The sequence below is a fragment of the Gnatocerus cornutus genome, chromosome 10 (genome assembly GCF_029298725.1).
Source record: "Gnatocerus cornutus isolate USDA-ARS CGAHR chromosome 10, icGnaCorn1.1, whole genome shotgun sequence".
NCBI classification, from domain to species: Eukaryota; Metazoa; Arthropoda; class Insecta; order Coleoptera; family Tenebrionidae; genus Gnatocerus; species Gnatocerus cornutus.
The window spans coordinates 7,195,234-7,213,530 of record NC_142242.1 but is presented as its reverse complement, the minus strand read 5'-3'; the positions used below and the strand labels follow the sequence as shown (position 1 = coordinate 7,213,530).

The following is an 18,297-nucleotide window of genomic DNA, read 5'->3' as shown; positions in this document are numbered from 1 at the left end:
GTTACCGGTAGCAAAACAGTTCAGTTTTCAGCAACATTGTCAATTTATACACGTTTCAGACCCTTTAAAATTGTCAAACAACGAAAATATTAAATTACATAGTGTAGTAGCTCCCAGTACATTTTAAGAAAATTCGCAAAGAACAACCTTGTTTGAAATACAAAGATCGATGTATGGAGTATTTTTACGTGTGGAGATGCAAATAGATATTAATTAATTAAGTAGTTTCACGTTGTTGAATGTCAACCGGTGCATATAGTGCAAACTGACTCAGATTTGTATCGCTTAGTATTTACATAGCACAATATCTCAGCAATTACGTAAGGTAAACTCGAGCAGCTGCAAAAGCTTTGGCCAAAATACACAACGGAATAAACGTAAATGTGCGCTATGAATTACAGTTACCCAGTAACTAGGGCAAAGGCAAACAGGATTGTTAACCACATGGGAGCATGTCAACCTAAATTTGACTAGGAATTTTTGGTGTTGGAAGATTGAACTAGATCTAGGAGAAAACGAAAATTTTGCCAGGTTGGTTTCCATTTGTCTGCAGGCAAATTGCTCCAAATTTACGTTTACTAAGTGGACTTACGAGTGTATTTAGACAGAGCAATTTGCGAACTCGAAAAATGTCTCCTCAGCAATAATTTTTATTTCTCTGATTAATGGGAGTTTTGGTATTGTTTGTGAACAAGTAAACTATTACGTTCGACCCAGTTTGTCGACTTTATCGTCGAGTGAGCACGACGAGGTGAAATAAAATTTAAAATTTTGTAGTTTGTCCGAAAATGCGGACAGTCAGATATAACCGGATTTGATTGAATTTTTAATGACGCCCGAATCAAATGTCAAACAAGATAATAAATGTGTAAACATTCAAAAATTGATGGAGTGTCCTGAAGTAACCCAATTTGGTTGCAGTTTTGTATTGGAATAGTTGTTAATAAGTGCGTTCAATTCAGCTGGACGAAACATAATCACATTACAAAATGCGAGAAGCAGAGGCATTATGGAAATAGTCTCTTTCAAATACAACGGTTTTAGTTGTACGAGTAGCTTCATATATATAATAGTAGATCAGATTAGCAGACGTCTCGTAGCGTTGATAAATCGTAGCAGCTTAATACATTTTGAAACGTTTTAAAAATAAAGTCGTAGTTCTCAATATTTCTCAATAAACAATATTAAAATTTCGAACAGGTTTTATTTATCTTAATAAGTGACTTTTATCTGTCCCGTGTGAATTCTGCCCCATATCCTTGATTGGTTTCGTGCTTTCGACGCTTTTTGCTCTCTAATTAGAAACGAAATGCTGCAGATACCCTCGCACATTACAGCGTCGCACCCTCGATAAGGAAAAATTATGCAATGTATTTAAACTCAATTAGTGTCATGTTCAAATATTACCATAACGAATTGATGTGGATAAATTGCCGTTTATAATTGTACAACGAATTAGGAATTCATAAAAGTGTGCAATGCTACTTTTAAATGAAATTAAATTTATCGCCGTGACAAATTCGCTTTTACCACTTTTATTTCAACTTTCTGTTTCATTATTCGTTTAAGCGTGGAAATTCCCCAACTCCCCAAAAGAGGTTTTATTTTTTGACACGGCAGACTTGTTATTCGGTATTCGGGAAATCGCGAGAAAAGCATTTAAAAAGTTCGCTTATTATACAACATTCAGGATTTAATGAGCATACGTCATTATTTAAAGATTGGTAGAATAATGTAAGTTGTTTAGCTGTAGGTATCCATTAGCGTGCTGCCTTGCTAGTCGATATCGGTTAACTTCCCCGATTAAACATTTCATTATAATAAGATGATCCTGCTGCCTCCGAAGACGGTAGCAATTAATGCGTACACTAAGTGCTCTCTCAGAAGCAGCTTAAACGTCTCCTTCATCTGTCGACCTCAAATTGAAACAATGATTTGGCCAGTAAACATCAAGCCTGCAACTTTAATGAAAGCAACTTATAACGACTTCTGTTTCCCGAAATTCCCGCACAAAGATTACATTCGAACTTTTCAAATTCAATTTGAAAAATTTAAATTACATTCGCTGTGATGTTCCATATGAAGTTATTCGGCAAAACTCAACAACAAAACTCTATGTATAATAACGACCTAAAGTACAGGCCCGCATTTTTCTCGCCGAACAGCACAACAAACTAATTAACCGTCACCTGAAACTAACTTTTATTGCGGCTCCTGCAACCGACAAAACTTCGCATAAGCAAACATAAATTTTTCGCTCCTTCCTACGCAAGAATGAGAAGGTATTTTAAAAGCCCTCATAATTTCCAAGCTTTGTCTCGATATCATTTTTTCGCATATACAACTTATTTAAGTTTCTCGTCTCCTTATACCGATATTTCCAAATCCTATTATATAAAATCGTTTTATTTAAACTTTTCGAGTCAAAAATCCCGACTTATACCAAACTTACAACTTGTATTCAACTTTGGTGTTTTCATATTTTCCCGTGACATTGTTTCTCAGTACAAAAAACAATTTATTGCGAATCAGGTCGCTTCCATCTCATACTTGCAACATCACGTACAGTAATATTACTTTCTCGTTGATTTATTGCCGCCTCCCACCTTTGACATAAAAATCGCCTGATTGTCAATTCAAAAATGGCGGATGCGCCGGGTCAACTCCGTCAAAACTAACGAGAAAATGTAAACAGTACATTAAGGTGATCCAAGTCAACTAAAAACGTGATCGATCCAAGATAAAACAAGATGGAATTTCATTTGCTTTTCGATTTATTGCTAGGGACAGCAAATAAACAGAATAAATAACGATTAAGCCCTGAAAAACGTGTAATTGATTTATTTTGCTATTAATTTAAGGAAACTGTTTATTGAGTTTGCGCTTCGCTTGTTTACTGAATTCCTTAAGATTTTAAGCATGTTCCGCGAGCGTATAAAGTGTTTTTTCACAGGAGCTTATCAAAATTGAGTTTTTCACGGTTATGGTTTCGTTATAAATTGGTGAAGTGTAAACGAATTAATATTAAGTGTGTAATTATGCAGCGCCTTGTCAGAGTATTACATCAGTCTACGTTAAAAGCGATGCATGTACACGTAAATATGAATGATTTGCAAATAGGGGAGCTAATGAGGCACGTGATAGCATTTAGCAGGTCTTAGAGCAGTACGCTCGTAATAAGTGGTGCCTACAAAAGCATTACAACGAAACCCGAGAACGAGTTAACAGTACCGATACGTGACAACTTAGAACGAACTTACTACACGTGTGTTACGACGACACGTCTCGAACTTGGACGATCAAAATTAAATGTACACGTCAATCGGCACTCATTTTTATCACGTTATACGTCATATAAAGAACTCGTTGCCGACACTAAATCAAATCAAGCACGAAACGATACGCGGTTAAATAGGACGTCTGGAATATAACCACAATTTTCCTACATTATGTATGTATATGCCATCTACTTAACCCTTCGCCATTATGCTAATCAGCGAAATTTTCCCTCTCGACTGAAACACTCTAAATGTAGAGCTATTACCACTTTTGTAAAAATTATAATTGTTTGTTTAAAAAAAGGTCGAATTAAGTGAATAAATGGTTTAATCAAGCCTATCTGATAAACGAATAAGAAAATTGAGATTGGGGGTGGAAATTCGTGTGTACTTGGGATACAAATGTGTTCATGGTAATATGATACTGCTAAGTAAACTTGGCGTGATGTTTGTCGAAAGTCAGTGAATTAAACAAAAGTCACAAAAAATATGAAGCGTTTTCCCGCGGTAAATCCCCATTTCCAATCTTGTGGAACACTCGCTATAAAAAGTATGCAAATGGATATATTTTCATTATTCCGCTATGAGCGATTGAGTTGAATTTAATAAACGTAAAACTGGAGGAGCTATATTTTTGTATTATATTTAAGTGAAATATTTATCCACGATTAAAATGAGAGATGAAAAGGAGTTTGATAAATCAGCGTCGATAAGTTTTATCAGGTTGTGCCGGAGGGCGGAGTCGACGAAGCAGCTATAAAATGACAAATTCGTTGCATTAATCTCAGGGTCTTGTCTAGAATCTAGCATGTCCCTTAACTCGGCACCACTACATTTTAATTAATCCAACAGCAGCTTGGAAAAAGTAATTAGTAGATCGAGATATGTATCTGCTGGCCTGGGGTTAAGCTAGTCAGTCGAACACTTAAGCGCTGCTTCACGGTACAGACATGATTTATACTTGAACATTTGGTGCCATGTTCTTTTTACTTCCAAGACAAAAGGGGAGAATTGTCCGATGCCACGATCATCCCCACAAGATATATTTAAAATTACGACTCCCCACGGAACGCATCTCTTCTCATAATATGCATGTTTATAATTTGTCATAAATAAAACTCTTCGAAACTTTTTCTGCTTTGCAGTTACCCATTTATTAAGTCGGCCAAATTTTTTCCACCGAAACGCGATTTGGCAAAAGTGCAAAATTACCCGACATCAACTCTTTTAAAAATCTTATTTTATTCGTCATACGTCAAACCCCCACCAAAACCGCCCCCAAACCATTTAATACTCGAGGGAATCGCCATCCGTTTCCAACTTTCTTGCGACTTCATTTGAAGCATTTTTTAATAATACAATTGAAAAATGTATTGTTCGTGGATATTAACTGTTGACCGAATTTATGGCTCTTCTAAATCGCGGAAGAAGTTTCCCTTTTCGCTTCATCTTCATTCTGAATGCATCACTTATTTACGACTGTGTTAATTAAACCACAATTAATTAACATAATACTAATTAAAATCAGGAAATTTATTACATTCTAGATGCCATACTCGACAATAACTGAGTTACCGCATTTTTAATTTGAGTAATTAAATTTTGTCTTAATAACATACCGCACAGTCCAAAACGGAAATCATACATAAACGCACGCTTAATTAGTACAGTTTTCCAACGTAATTAGTCATTTAGCTACAATTACTAAATTAACACTAGCGTGTTAGATCGCAATTATCATAAATATTTATGTCCTTATGTTTAAATGCAGTAAACACTTTAAGCAGAGTCGATGCGAACCTGAAAACAGCACATACTTACGAACAACATTGTAATTATCTTATTTAAAACTATTTTCAGGCAATTAAGCGATAAAACTGTTAATAAGAGTGCTATAGCGTGCTACATTAACTGAGGTCAGAGTAGACCTTATTGATTCGGACAATACGTCTACTACAAAGAAACTAATTTAACATATTCTCGATATTAAGTAAATAAAACTCAGACAGTATTAATATTAGTGATTTCAAAAGTTCTACAAAGTCCATTGTGTTCCAGCATAATAACTACTCGACTCCGAGTCCAGCATCGTCCAACAAAAGGCATTCTGAACACTTTTAAATCCATTTTATCTAAGAAAAAGTTCTAAGGTTTGTTGCATACAGACTACGGTATGTAACGAAAATAACCAACAAAGTTCACTCTTTCCTTCACGAACTAAGTCAATATATTTCAAACTAAATGTAACTCGAAATTAATTTTTGTCCTCGAAATCAGTTATAGTTATGTGAGACTGTGTCAACAACGATAGCTGGGCATAATAAACCGAAAACATTTATTTCAAACATAAAACGTATTTTACTGTCAACTTTTATACGCCAACTATTTTCAGTAGAATCGCATCTACCTAATGAAATTTTCAATAAAATAATCATTTTAGCAACGTTGCAACCAAACACAGGGAATTTTTGAGGCTTCATCTCCTGGCTTGACTTTTTTTCCCAGTAAACACGCCCAACAAATGACATTTAACGAAGTATAAAAAGTAATTCGATTACTTCCAGTTGAATTAAACCAGGTAGAACTGACGGATATATGTAATATTTAAATAGCACATGAAAAGGTCGTGATCGCCCCCACGTGAAACTAAATTTTAAGAAAATTTCACCTCAAATTAAATCACTTTGCGTGAGAACTTTATCTTTTACAAAAATCACTTGCGTTGAATCCAATGAAATGTGTGTCGTGATTTCGAGCAAATCGTTTTAAAATTCCATCGGATAAATGCTAAATATAACGCGGATTTTGTTTTTCACAAACAACGATAAAAATGTGTAATCCGTAGATGGGTTGCATGTTAATTTTATTAATAACAATAATTGATTTTTAATATTGTTTCCTGGTTCATCGATTTAGCGATGAAAAATAATATAAAACTAATTCTTTCGAGTTTTATGGAAAAGTTGTCCGGAGTTTTTAAACGAGTATCGTCGATTTTGGGTTTATCATCACGTACGAACTTACAAATTGATGCACACATTATGCAATTCCTTTGATCAATAATTCACAATGATATTATGCAAACTGGAGAAGTTTTGGCATAATGTGCTCACACTCCTGGATAGAATCTATATATCCAGTAGTAACTGCATCAGAGTGCTGTCCAGACTACAATAGCTTGGATATTTTAGATACGACAACATGTAATGCATATGTTTGAGAGAACTAATTAGTCAAAAGTGAGTTTAATCGTTGGATAAGTTTTCCAACACAATTTTCTTTCTGTAGCTTCCGGATTATGAGGTGGTAATGACCAAATACAGTCACCCGACAAATCGAAACATATTAATTGTTTCCAATATCCGATCGTCCTAGTTGCGCTATTTGTTGTTCACCATTTTCGAATGTTTATTATTAGTTAATTACGGAACAGTGATCGGTGTATTATGTAGAGCTGGTACAAAACAAGTGGATTGTTATTAGAGGAAAACAAAGCTTCCTAACTAGTTATTTGCAAAGTAGAGTTTAATTACATCATTCATATGTACAGGAAGTGGCAAAACGACACTCATCTCTACACCTGTATGAAAATTAACGCGATAGTTGGTAGTATTGAAAGGGTGGGATGTTAGCGGTTACCTATAATGGGGTAGTCGTGGTCGCTGAAGGATGGTGGTTGATTTGTTTTCATTTGTATAGTGTGGGTTTCACGGTGGCGCGTATGATTTTACTGCAAACTACACTGGTCATTTCATTACTATATAGTTCGAAAGTTTCGCTCTTATGTCAAAGTCTTCGTGTGAGGTGCAACTGTTGTGGTTTTATTATGTTCCTCAGAAACACGAGAAGCACTTGAAAAGTGGCCAGTCCCCCCGTCTTTGAAATTTAATAGTTATTATAAAATAGTGTCATGTGCAGGAGCATTATGAGGTCTGGTCTAAGAATGCTACAGCAAGTGGCTGATGAGGGCCCAGCTATGTGTTAGCGTGTTAGTTCAGATAAAGCACGGCAAGCAGTAGGTCAGAACATCAAGGCAGACAGGGCAGGATATTGCGATTGAATATGAATGAGCCCCTACCTAGTTCCGCACGGGCGCGACACTGAACCTGCGTAACACGTTTCATCTCCGGCGATACAGTACTCTCACCTCCACTTGGTATCTTACAGGGATAAATACATTTAATCTCCGCCGAAAATTATACTATTGCAAACGTGTAATCGACGGTTCAAATTGATTCCGCATATCAATGAGGCTGCGCTTGTAAATGCTACTACAATTCGAATCATTAGTTATGATCCATGAATAGTTCAGTTTCTGAAGGGTCTCAAGATCCACCGGTGACCTCTCTCAAATAAACTAAGACCAAATCGCTACTCTAAACAATCAATTGAGCTTCATATAAATTTTGGCAAGACGCCCAACCACCACTCTCCTCAAAAACAAAGATTAATACATAGAATAATAATAAACCAGTCACACACTCCGATTATTCATTCAAATTGAATACTTCAAGAAACCAAACCATCAGGAACGATAAAATCACACGGGAGAGATTTACATGTAAATGCAAGCTATATTTTTCCTCATTGTTCCCAATATAAGTTGATTGGAATCACCGGCGAATCATCCCAAATAAATAAACACTTTTTCGTATTTGCGAATTTTTCGCTCTAAATGACAATTGGGGGGCACGGAAAAAACGCAATAACGAAAACAGTCTTCTCAACAAGCCTGAACAGAATTCCACACATTTTATATTGGATACGCATCCCTGAATAAACTCCAACCCAGAAATAAAATCTCTATAGTTATTGTTTTTTATACCACACAACCTGTGCACCTAAAAAATTCTCCTCTGATTTTCTAACAACAAATTACGCTTTTTAAGCTCGAAATTTCCAATTTCAAGTTAAAATTTAAAATAGCAGTCATTTATTCGTGTTTCATTCACAGACGTACTCATCAGGAAAGTTTTTATACATTGTTGCTAGTTCGAAACAGATTAATTTTCAATACAAGCACTACAGTAAACTGACTGATTTATGAAGACCATCGATTTTAGCCTTAAAATAATGGAACTGTTCAAAAAAAAACGTTGAATTATCAAAATATGATTTAAAATGCCGAATGCGCCAAACCTATTTTGCCGAATAATTTTAATTTACATCAAATACTCCATCCAAACCATGTATAACGATTTTCCGGCAGGTGGATATAAAATTAGTAACACTCTAAACATGGTAAAATATATATTTTAGTTAATCTTTATCCACACGAGTCCAGAAATGGACTTTTTAACGTTGCATACTTAATGAAATAAAAATTTTAAAATAAGCGGCCCAATAGATATGAGTTTGCTATAATCCAAAACTCCATTGGGACTTCACTAATAATTTTCAATTAATAAATTTTACTTCATAAACGGTATTTTAGCGGAGCTAATTTAATGGTCGCAATGCTCAGAAAGCTTTCTGTGAATGTCTAAAAAACAAAGTAAACGTAATGGAATTGCACACCTGGCAAAATTCCAACGATTTTCAACCGTATTCAAAAACATTTGCTTTTGATTGTCGATTCTCTGTTAACTGCTAATATTTTCGCGATTCTTGTCGGGTGATACGTTCAGAGCTTTTAACGTTTTATTCTTTATAGGCCCCTCGTCTTAGGCCTGAATAATGCAAGACAAATTACTTCTTCTGACAAATGAATCAGATATTGGAGAAACAACATCAGTTACTCTGAATTTGAAGTCATTTCAAATAGAAGTATCACCTTTAAAAAATGTATCCACGAAACACCACTAAAAATTTCGTGAAATTGAAGCTACAAAAGTTCTTTGCGTCACTTTTTATTTAGGTGATATCTAAAGTAATGAAGTCGTTACTGTTTCTCGGCGGGCAGGCAATTTTCCACGATTGTTTCGGGTGTGATAATATCGTAGTGCAGAAAATCCTGAACTATTTTTTCCTCCGGCGATTTTCTTTATCAGCAGCGTTGTTAGTTTTTGTCCAAGCAATTATTTCAAGTCTTTTGGTCGTGTCACAAAGAGTAGTTCCGCAAACTCTAGTACGAGTTTAAAGAGATGGGGGAGCATTGCTAGAACGACAGTCCGTGGTTTCGCCCGTATCACAATGCCCGAGAGACAGACATTTGATAATGGCGACTAAAAGAAATCTTTTGTGACCGCGCGTCATCTGCAACAAAACCTGCAAAACGCAACCGGGCGTTGAATAGCCGAACAAACTGTTAAAAATCGGGAAGTTAGCGCGACTTCCTGCGGGCTTTTCTGATTTTCTTACAGTGTATCCTAAACCGGAGAATCACAAACGCCATATTTTTCATAGTTTTCAACATTATTAAAATATTTCTAGGTTTTATTCAATCAAACTGTATCATCACAGAAATGGATATGGAAATACGCAGTTTACGGCTACCCAAAATTTCCCAATCTCATTGCTATGGAAAACCTTTGGGACTTCCGTGGAAAGGGTGTGAGGATACATGCCTTAGGAATACTGTAATAATGCAATAAACAGGGCACAAGAGTATGCTTCACAAGACAATAAGCACCTCAATTTAACTTACAGTTAGACAAATACAAATTTCGCGATAATTACATCTTTGAAGATTAGACGCTTGTTTATTTACTATTCCCACAAAAAATAATGTCTACATGGCGTATTTTCCTTGGGTTTAGAACAGATGTATCATAAATGCCAAAAAATCAAATAACTGCGGCAAATTGGTAAACACACGTCTTTCAGCAGATCGCAAAGAAAGTTAAAGAACCTTTTAAAACTTGTTCAAAGACCCAATCCTCCGATTTCCAGTCGACACAGTGTCTTTAAAATTTAAACAAACCGTTCCAACACTCTTAAAGTATTAACTTAAAAAACGCGATAACCGAAAGAGTTCATTAACACTCTTTATCACTCGCAAACTCAATGTTCATCAATATTATATAGCAGACATTTCTCTATATCCATTTTCACAAAAGATCTATTGACTAAGCTGTTTTGTCTGACGTTTTAATTTTGCTGACAATGCGTTTTTCCAGCCCCATCTAACATAATGTTTGTAAACACAAATGCATAGAGCTTTATATGAAAGCAGGCAAAAACTGCTGTCGATCCGGTTTTCATCGAAAATAATAAACAGAAACACCGAAGTGGATGGTGGAAAAAAGTGGAAACACGAAAATTCGCAATCTCTAATTTTTATAATTAGGAAGAAAAAAGTTATCTAGTAATACGCCAGACTGTCTAAAATGCGTTGCTCCGTGAAAATCTCAGGAAATTTTAAAGTAAAAAACCTACTCTAAAAGTTCAGCCTTTGAACGGGAGATATGGAAATAAAATTACTTTTTAAAGCAAAACTAATTGCATAAAATTCGTCGATATCCGTTTATTGAATTCCAAAGTCCCTAATATTAAATCATCGGAATGTCAAAAGTTCCCAGTAATTAGCATTTATTTAAAATCAAATTCGTAAAGAAAAAGTTCCAAATGAAATTAATTTAACTCTCCCAAAAGTTTGACGTCTAAAGAGACAACTACAAAACCAGAGATGAATGACCATTTTCTAAAGATAAATGAGTATATTCCAATTTTTAATTAGATTTATAAATGTAATACGAACGAACGTACCTGCTTTATCAAAGTTTTAAATGAAAAATCTGTCAATTCATTAGAAAGTGATTGCGCAAAAATGAAACTGTTTGACCGTTGTTATCTTTATTAATCGGAAACTTCCGGACGTTTTTTCTAACACTACTATATTTCTAATGGATTTATTATTTGAATTATTAATGCAGACTCTAATAACAGACTACACGCAAACGCTTTGATGAGTTTGTAATTCCAGGGATTACGAATATTATATCATTATCATATTAGACAGTTATCAATTCTCATGAAGAAAGAAAGCAAATTACTCGGAGTTCGATACCGATCGAATCGATATTAAAACATTGTTCACACATTCTTTTAATAATACTAATATTTTCCCGAGTGTGACAACAACAGGGCAATTTATATTATTATAACAAACTCGAGTTTTTTCGCAAATATTAGAACGAAATATAATAACAGTAGTTAATGAGTTGCTCCCCTCAATCTCATAATTCGATGAATATATTGATAACATGATAACAAATCTGTTAGTTGTTAGTTAAATCGTTCTAGTACTTGTCTTGTTCCGCAATCCATTACAGTTTCATGTAAACAGGGAAGAGTCCCTCCATAATAATTCAAAACTAATTTAAACAAGTTTCGTAACCGAATACTTAGTAATTGCAAAATTACTAGAATGGAGACAGAGCAGAACAGTTATAAGGTAAGTCAGAATTTGATGACGCGCTTGAATTTAGTTTTAAATTGAATCGTTTCGAAAAGAAAATATTCGACGATGAGTCAGTGCCTTCATTTTATATGGTAATACTTAAAATTGAATGAATTTCGCTGCTAATTTCCATACATATCTGCCTTTTGAAATTGTTTGATTACACATCATTTCAGGTAAACAATTTTCCCGGTTCTTCTATGAACAATTCCGTAATGTAAAGAACATTCCTAAATTATCAAAGAAACTTGGATACGAATTGGGGGAGAAGTTATTTGAAAATATGAATACTGTTTACCAACGAGCCTAAAAATTGAATTTATTGTGGGGCATAAGGGACAAATACCTCTTGAAAATAATTCGTAATTTTCTGCAAAAAAACGAGATTTTACAATATGCATTCATCAAAACTTTATACACCGCGGCATTGTGACGTAATTACTTAATTAAAGCCTTATAATTTATTGTTTAATTTGCTGACGATTTAGAACGAGTTGCTCGGCTACGAAATTCTAGCGAAAAGTTGTAGAACTGCCTTTAGTTTTATCTTTGTAACTTAGTCAAACAATTCTTTTTAAGTAATTTGTTATCGCTCGTCTCGCAAACTCCGTAAAAACTTGCTTTAATCATATTTCAAGTAAATTCCACTTACAGTTTGAATAATACAACGTGATGAATTGAGATATTATCAGTCTTACAGGAAACTGTGGAAAACTGTGGACAATGAGACCTTTCAAATTACTTGCAGGAATTTTAATAAAATTGAAGTTGCATTGTAACGTTATTACAAGCACAAATTCGTTGTCTCGTTAGTTTATTTAAATCTGTTAGAATCTATTATCTACAAGGACTCATATAAATTTACAACGATAAAACGCGGGTTGGTATCTGCGGGAATTTTAGACCAAAGTAGGTATACATCCTAAAGCTCACTGTCTAAAACGACCCACAAGGCACTTGTAAACTACCAGTAAATGATCACCAACGCAGTGTTGTGGTGTTGGATATAAGCGTGACAACTATACGAAAGCCCCAATTAACGTTTATCTATGTTTTTACAACGAAAAACTGCTATCAGTTTAATATCGAGCATCTAAAACTTCGCTTGAATCGCTTTTGCTAACATGCTACGAGTTGATAAATAAGTTTAGTGACTAAAGGCCTTTTTAGACGCAATTTAAGTGTTAGCAATAAATGAACGTCAAATCGATTTCTATCGAAAAGGAGCTACCATTTGTACGGGATTTCGCAAGGAAATGGAGAAAAATGGCTACAGTTGACAGCAATTATTCGTACAAATCCATTATTTGATTCTTACTCGTACAGTTAGCGGTAATGTCAACGCTTGTTCCAAGAGCTTAGTGATCGACAGTTTTTTTCGTTTCACTTAAATTACTCTCAATTTATACTAATTACTAGATTATATTTCAGCTAATATACAAAACCCGGGTTTATACCAAATTAAAAAGTATCTTGTGAAAATTGTCTTTTAAAAGAGTTTGCCGCATTATCCTGAGACACAATAAATCTGAGAAGAAGACAACAAGAACGCGAACAATGAAGAATTCAAAACGCGTTGCAAAAACCCAGGAAATAAGACATTATACAAGTCAGTCTAAATTAAAAAGTCAATGAGGGTCAAAAATCTACATGAGTAATTTAAATATGTAGAACGACGTGAAAATGTTGCGAGAGACGGTATTAAATAATTTACTAGCTAATTATAAAAAATAGTTTATTCTATAAATAATTTATAAGAGCAATTACTCCACGTACTCTCTTGAATGAAACAAGCAATTTATCCTACATTTATACCTACTTAATTATTGACAGTGTCATTGTTTACTGTTCCAATAGCCAATAATCGGCATCAATTATGTCACCACTTTTCTAACATCATGAAAAAAATTCACTAAATTAACATTGCCATACTTTGTAAGGTCTAATTAAAACACACATTTGTCATAACTGCGTGTAACGATATGTTAAAAAAAGCATTAAAATAAATTATTTTTTTACATAACAACGCTAAATTCTAAAATAAATAGCCGCAACACGGTTGAATTAAATGGAAAAATTATGACCCACTCCATTAACTCGGGTCACAATCCATAAACATCTAAGGGCGAAGGGTCAAAGTACACGTAATTTCAACAGTTTCAAATAAATTTCATTTTTCACCACTTGTTGTTTATAACCAAGTGGAAATTCTTTTAATGCCATGAAAAACACGCTTTTATTGTCCATAACTTCGCCTTCACAAATCAAAATCCAAATCAACGCCCTCGGCTTACTGTCATGATTTAAAATAAATTAATCCACAGTACCATCCTTTTACGTCCGCAATTTCAAATGGGACGATAAAAACCACGTTGCTGGAGAATCAAATATATAATATGCCGCCCAAAAATATTAATTTATTTCCAGCTGTGTGAAGTCCACATAAACGCTCCATTTTCTTCGTAATATTTCACACCCTTCGTTCTGACTTTTGTTACAAATATTCCTGATACCCTTTTCTGAAATGGCACATTTCGATTTGCTTTATCCATCATCTCTTACGTCATATTACTACGAGAACATGCGTCCCTTCTTTAGTTCCCAGATTTATACTATACACTGAAAGATCACTCAAATCAATGGCGGGCCGTCCTTTAAATAGCCTAAAACTTATTCCTTATTGTTTTTATCTTGCAACTTTTTATAGCAAATTTATATTCATAGTAATTCACGCGAGCAACCTAAAATATTCCACTGATTAAAAGTCTAGATAAATATTTGATATTTTATTCAATAAACATTTTGCTCAAAATTTCATTCCGAAATCCGTTACCGTTTTTAAACGACATTATTGAGTTACAATGGAAAGCTCTGCTTCCTATGTTAAATTCGCTTTAAAGCTCTTTGTATTTTTAGAATAATAAATATTCCGATGTGGTATAAAATTAAATGCGTAATAAAAAACGCAAATGATTACAAACTTAAGTGGACTCTATGTAGCTCGCTCGGTTAATTACAGCCAAGAAAAAAAAACTGTGATTTAACAAGCTCTCGTCCGCTTTGAAATTATTGGAAAACGTTCTATTAACAATAAGAGAAAAATGTATTTTGTGGTAAAACACATCTGTTTCGTTTTGTACGAAAGTATATGTATTTTTAAAGGTACCAAATGTATTAAGTTTTCAGTATTCTATATATTTGCAATTTGATTTTTCAGTTTCAAGTAAAATATTAAAAATGTGTACTTTATTGAAGAACTACCATTTTGCTTTATAACCGACTTCAAAACTAAACTTGTAATAGATTTTTTATCAATTAACCAACAGGACCGCATTTCATTTTCATACAAAATTGGATTTCTCGTTCAGATGAAAGTTCTTTTCAGAATAATTCAGACTATTGAAAGTTTTAGTCGAGATGAAAAGATCTATGCAAACTAATCTTTAGCGATCAATAATTTTACAGATGTCATTCCACGAAAATATAAAGTTAGTAATACAAGAAAAAGCTTTTCCTGTTTCCTGTTGTTGTAAATTGAAATACGAGGTGTATATGAAAAGTTAAGGTAGTACTCGCGTCTTTAATTAAAGATTAGTGACATTTACGTGTATAAATGTAATTTAATTTTGCGTACTGAGAGTGAGTTTTATTGCTTGAATACTTTGTTGGTGTAGTTTCCCTGCGAAAAGGTCTGGGAAATTTGGGTAATTTGTAGTAGCGGGCAGTCATTTCGTTAACTAAGGGTGTAAGTGTGATGTGGTGAAAGAAAGTAAAAGAGACAAACCTGTGCAAAGTTCGAGGAGAATGAGAATCCAGGACGTCAGCACGAGAAGGCCTGAAGAGGTCCTCGGAGATGGAGTGAGAGTCTTCATGTTGATGTTGACCGTATCGAGAAACACTACAGAATCACTGCACTACACACGACTCAAATAATTTTGACATTTTAATCTTATCAGCCACGCGGGTTATCAGCTTCTTACATGTCCACAATTATTAAGGGTTTTCTCCGCTCAACCACTCTAATGCTTCGATATCTGGGGCATTAAATATCTATCCAGATACCAGCGCTGTAGTCCGCGGAGTTAGTCCTTTTAAATCGAGAAAACCGATCCTCTTTTAGCGCAGTTATGACGAACCATGCTAGAATAGCGAACGATCTTCTCGCTTATTAAATTACACTAGCGGAACAGAATTAAATTAAGTTCACAATCATAAAGGAAATGTTCACACCTTAACTGTGGAGCAAAGCTAATGTTATTTGCTGCTGGGAACGCAATAACGTCTTCCAGAAACAACTTACGTAAAGTTCACTTTCAATTAAAACACCCTGATTCCAAATCCGTCAGCTGAACCTGAAACAATTGAATGCCGAATAGACAATCCTTCTACAACACTTTTATCGTTTATAATCATCCCCTGGCTTTGTTAATAACGCAAAACGGTAAAACACTCTATCCATGCATATTATCAACAAATTCAATAACACCTGCTCGTTTAATACCAGCTTTAGGCGAATAACGAGAAGCGCGAAAATTATTCTTCACCACGTTAATAAGTTTTTGTGTTTTGTCTTGTATCTGTGGTGGCAGCACTTGATCGGCGCACGACATTTTGAATTTTCACCTTGATTGGAAAAGTTTAATGTGGCCCACACAAAAAAGCACTCCCGATTTCCTTATTTTCATCACAAACTTGCATGAAAAGATAAAAATCCCTAACGTAAAACCTCCTGTAAATTTGATCGGATTACAAAACGAGCAAATGCAATTAAATTGCACATGCTAGAGGGACCATAGATGCGACTGTAATTATAAGGCTCACACTGAAATTGAAAACATCCCGCGTTTTAACAAGATGAAGAACAAAAGGACAACAAATGCGAGACTAATTAAATCCTTTGTATGTTCTGGCCATGCACGTTATAATTCTTTTTGATTAAAAATTCCGAGTATTTTCATTCGCTCTAATCTGTATTACCTGTCGGAACAAGGAATGAGGAAATCCGGAAATAACACTTAATAATTAAGGAAGATGTAAAATATCCGAGGAGAGCAAACGTGAGGTGATCTTGGGCGCCAAATCCACAGTGACAACTGACACTTGTCATAAATGACAAATGAATAACGACAGTCGCGTCACATGCCAGCACGCGTTTCGCACAGGATGTAGTCGTGGCTTTACTTCTGCGAAGACACTGTACTACTGCCCCGGCTTGATTCTGGTGACATGGCGCAGACGCTTTAGGGGCGCAAGCGTCGCGGTGCACTTTCTCATCCATTATTTTAATGCGATTGCTATAGAATGCTAAATGCCCTTCGATAATCAGTCCGTAAGTGCTAACAAGAAGTGATATCTCTTTTTTTAGATACACTTATCCTATCACCCTTTCAAGCTGCAACGAGCAAACTCGCCCCAAACTAAATGTGACAAATAACATGAAACGTACGAGGGGTGATTTATAAATAAAGTATCAATTTCACCATTGTTACGCACATATCAGTTACCGGATCAACACGAAAATTTGTTTTCACTCATTTTGTTTTTAAGGACACCTTCATATACAGCCTTTAAAATTTAACTCTACTAAAATATACAAAATCCGTTGATCAAGTATCCATGCCACTGGAATAATCAAAACTATTTAGACAGTTTAACATTCATGGATGCGCTATTATTTTAACACAATCTGTTTTGAACATTATCGATTCATCAAGGCATGTTTCCAGGCACAGACTAACAAATCAAATTTTTTGCACCAGTCTAATAATAATAAACCTGAAAAACATTTACCTCACTCTTAGAGCGAAAATGTTAAAAAAACTCAGTTACGGCTTAGTTAAAATAAATATTTGATATGAAACCGGCTGTACAATAGAATGAGTAAGAATTTATATTTCGGGGTGCCAAAGATAACTCTTGACTATGTAAGAACAATTTTACAATACGTTGTATTTATTTTTTTTTGTGCCTCAATTTCAGAATACTAAACCATCGCCTGATACAGTTTAAACAACTTAAGTCGTTTCTGCTTTGTATTGTGGACGCCCCCATTAATCACACGTGACTTTTGTTAAACACAAACGTTACATTTTTTTAGGTCCCTCATCTAGCATGTTGCATTTCTCATTCATATGGAGGGATGTAAACATATGCACATATGTTAACCGCATTTTAACTTAAAAACTATCTCTGGGTATTAATTTGAATAAAGCTGCTTTTATTCAGAGCTGAATACTAGTTAACTGCCACTGTTTAAATACGTAATTTCAGCTGTAAATAATGGAACTTTTGCCACGCTTTGAAATGAAACCATTATCGTAAACCGCATTAAAATACAATTATGGTTATTACTACTGTAATCAATATCTTCACATTGATTAAATATAAATCTTTTACCTGTTGAGTTATGACTAGAAATGTATTATCAAATTTGTTTATTTGGGCACTTTTTACCTTGTCTACATTTTTTGTGCAATAAAACGTTTGTCGAGAGTGTCCCGTTTTTTAAATTTGTCGCAATTTTATGCTTCCATTCCTTTTGGCATGTGGCACAAAGCGAAACAATTTATGCAAATTCTAATAATCAAATTGTTACGTGTCAATATCATGTTTGCAGACAGAGCAGCGCCGATTTCAAGACTGTTACAGAAGAGACTCTAACTTGACATTTCTTTGATG

The 18,297-nt window shown here is 34.6% G+C and overlaps 2 protein-coding genes across 2 annotated transcripts in view; both read right to left on the bottom strand.

The window, feature by feature from the left end:
* Positions 1-15,912, bottom strand: part of LOC148167548 (neurotrimin-like) — a 194,303-nt gene extending 178,391 nt beyond the window's left edge. The window contains exon 1 of the mRNA XM_088047970.1: positions 15,404-15,912. Within this exon, the coding sequence (XP_087904096.1) occupies positions 15,404-15,491 (88 nt within the window). The 5' untranslated portion in view covers positions 15,492-15,912. The remainder of the gene's footprint in view (positions 1-15,403) is intronic.
* LOC148167547 (uncharacterized) lies at positions 15,882-16,897 on the bottom strand. Its single transcript, XM_088046911.1, has 2 exons — positions 16,597-16,897; positions 15,882-15,971 (listed from the first exon to the last, which is right to left on the bottom strand). Exons 1-2 carry the CDS (start codon positions 16,895-16,897, stop codon positions 15,937-15,939), a joined length of 336 nt encoding a protein of 111 aa, XP_087903037.1. The 3' UTR covers positions 15,882-15,936.
* Positions 16,898-18,297: the final 1,400 nt, after the last annotated feature.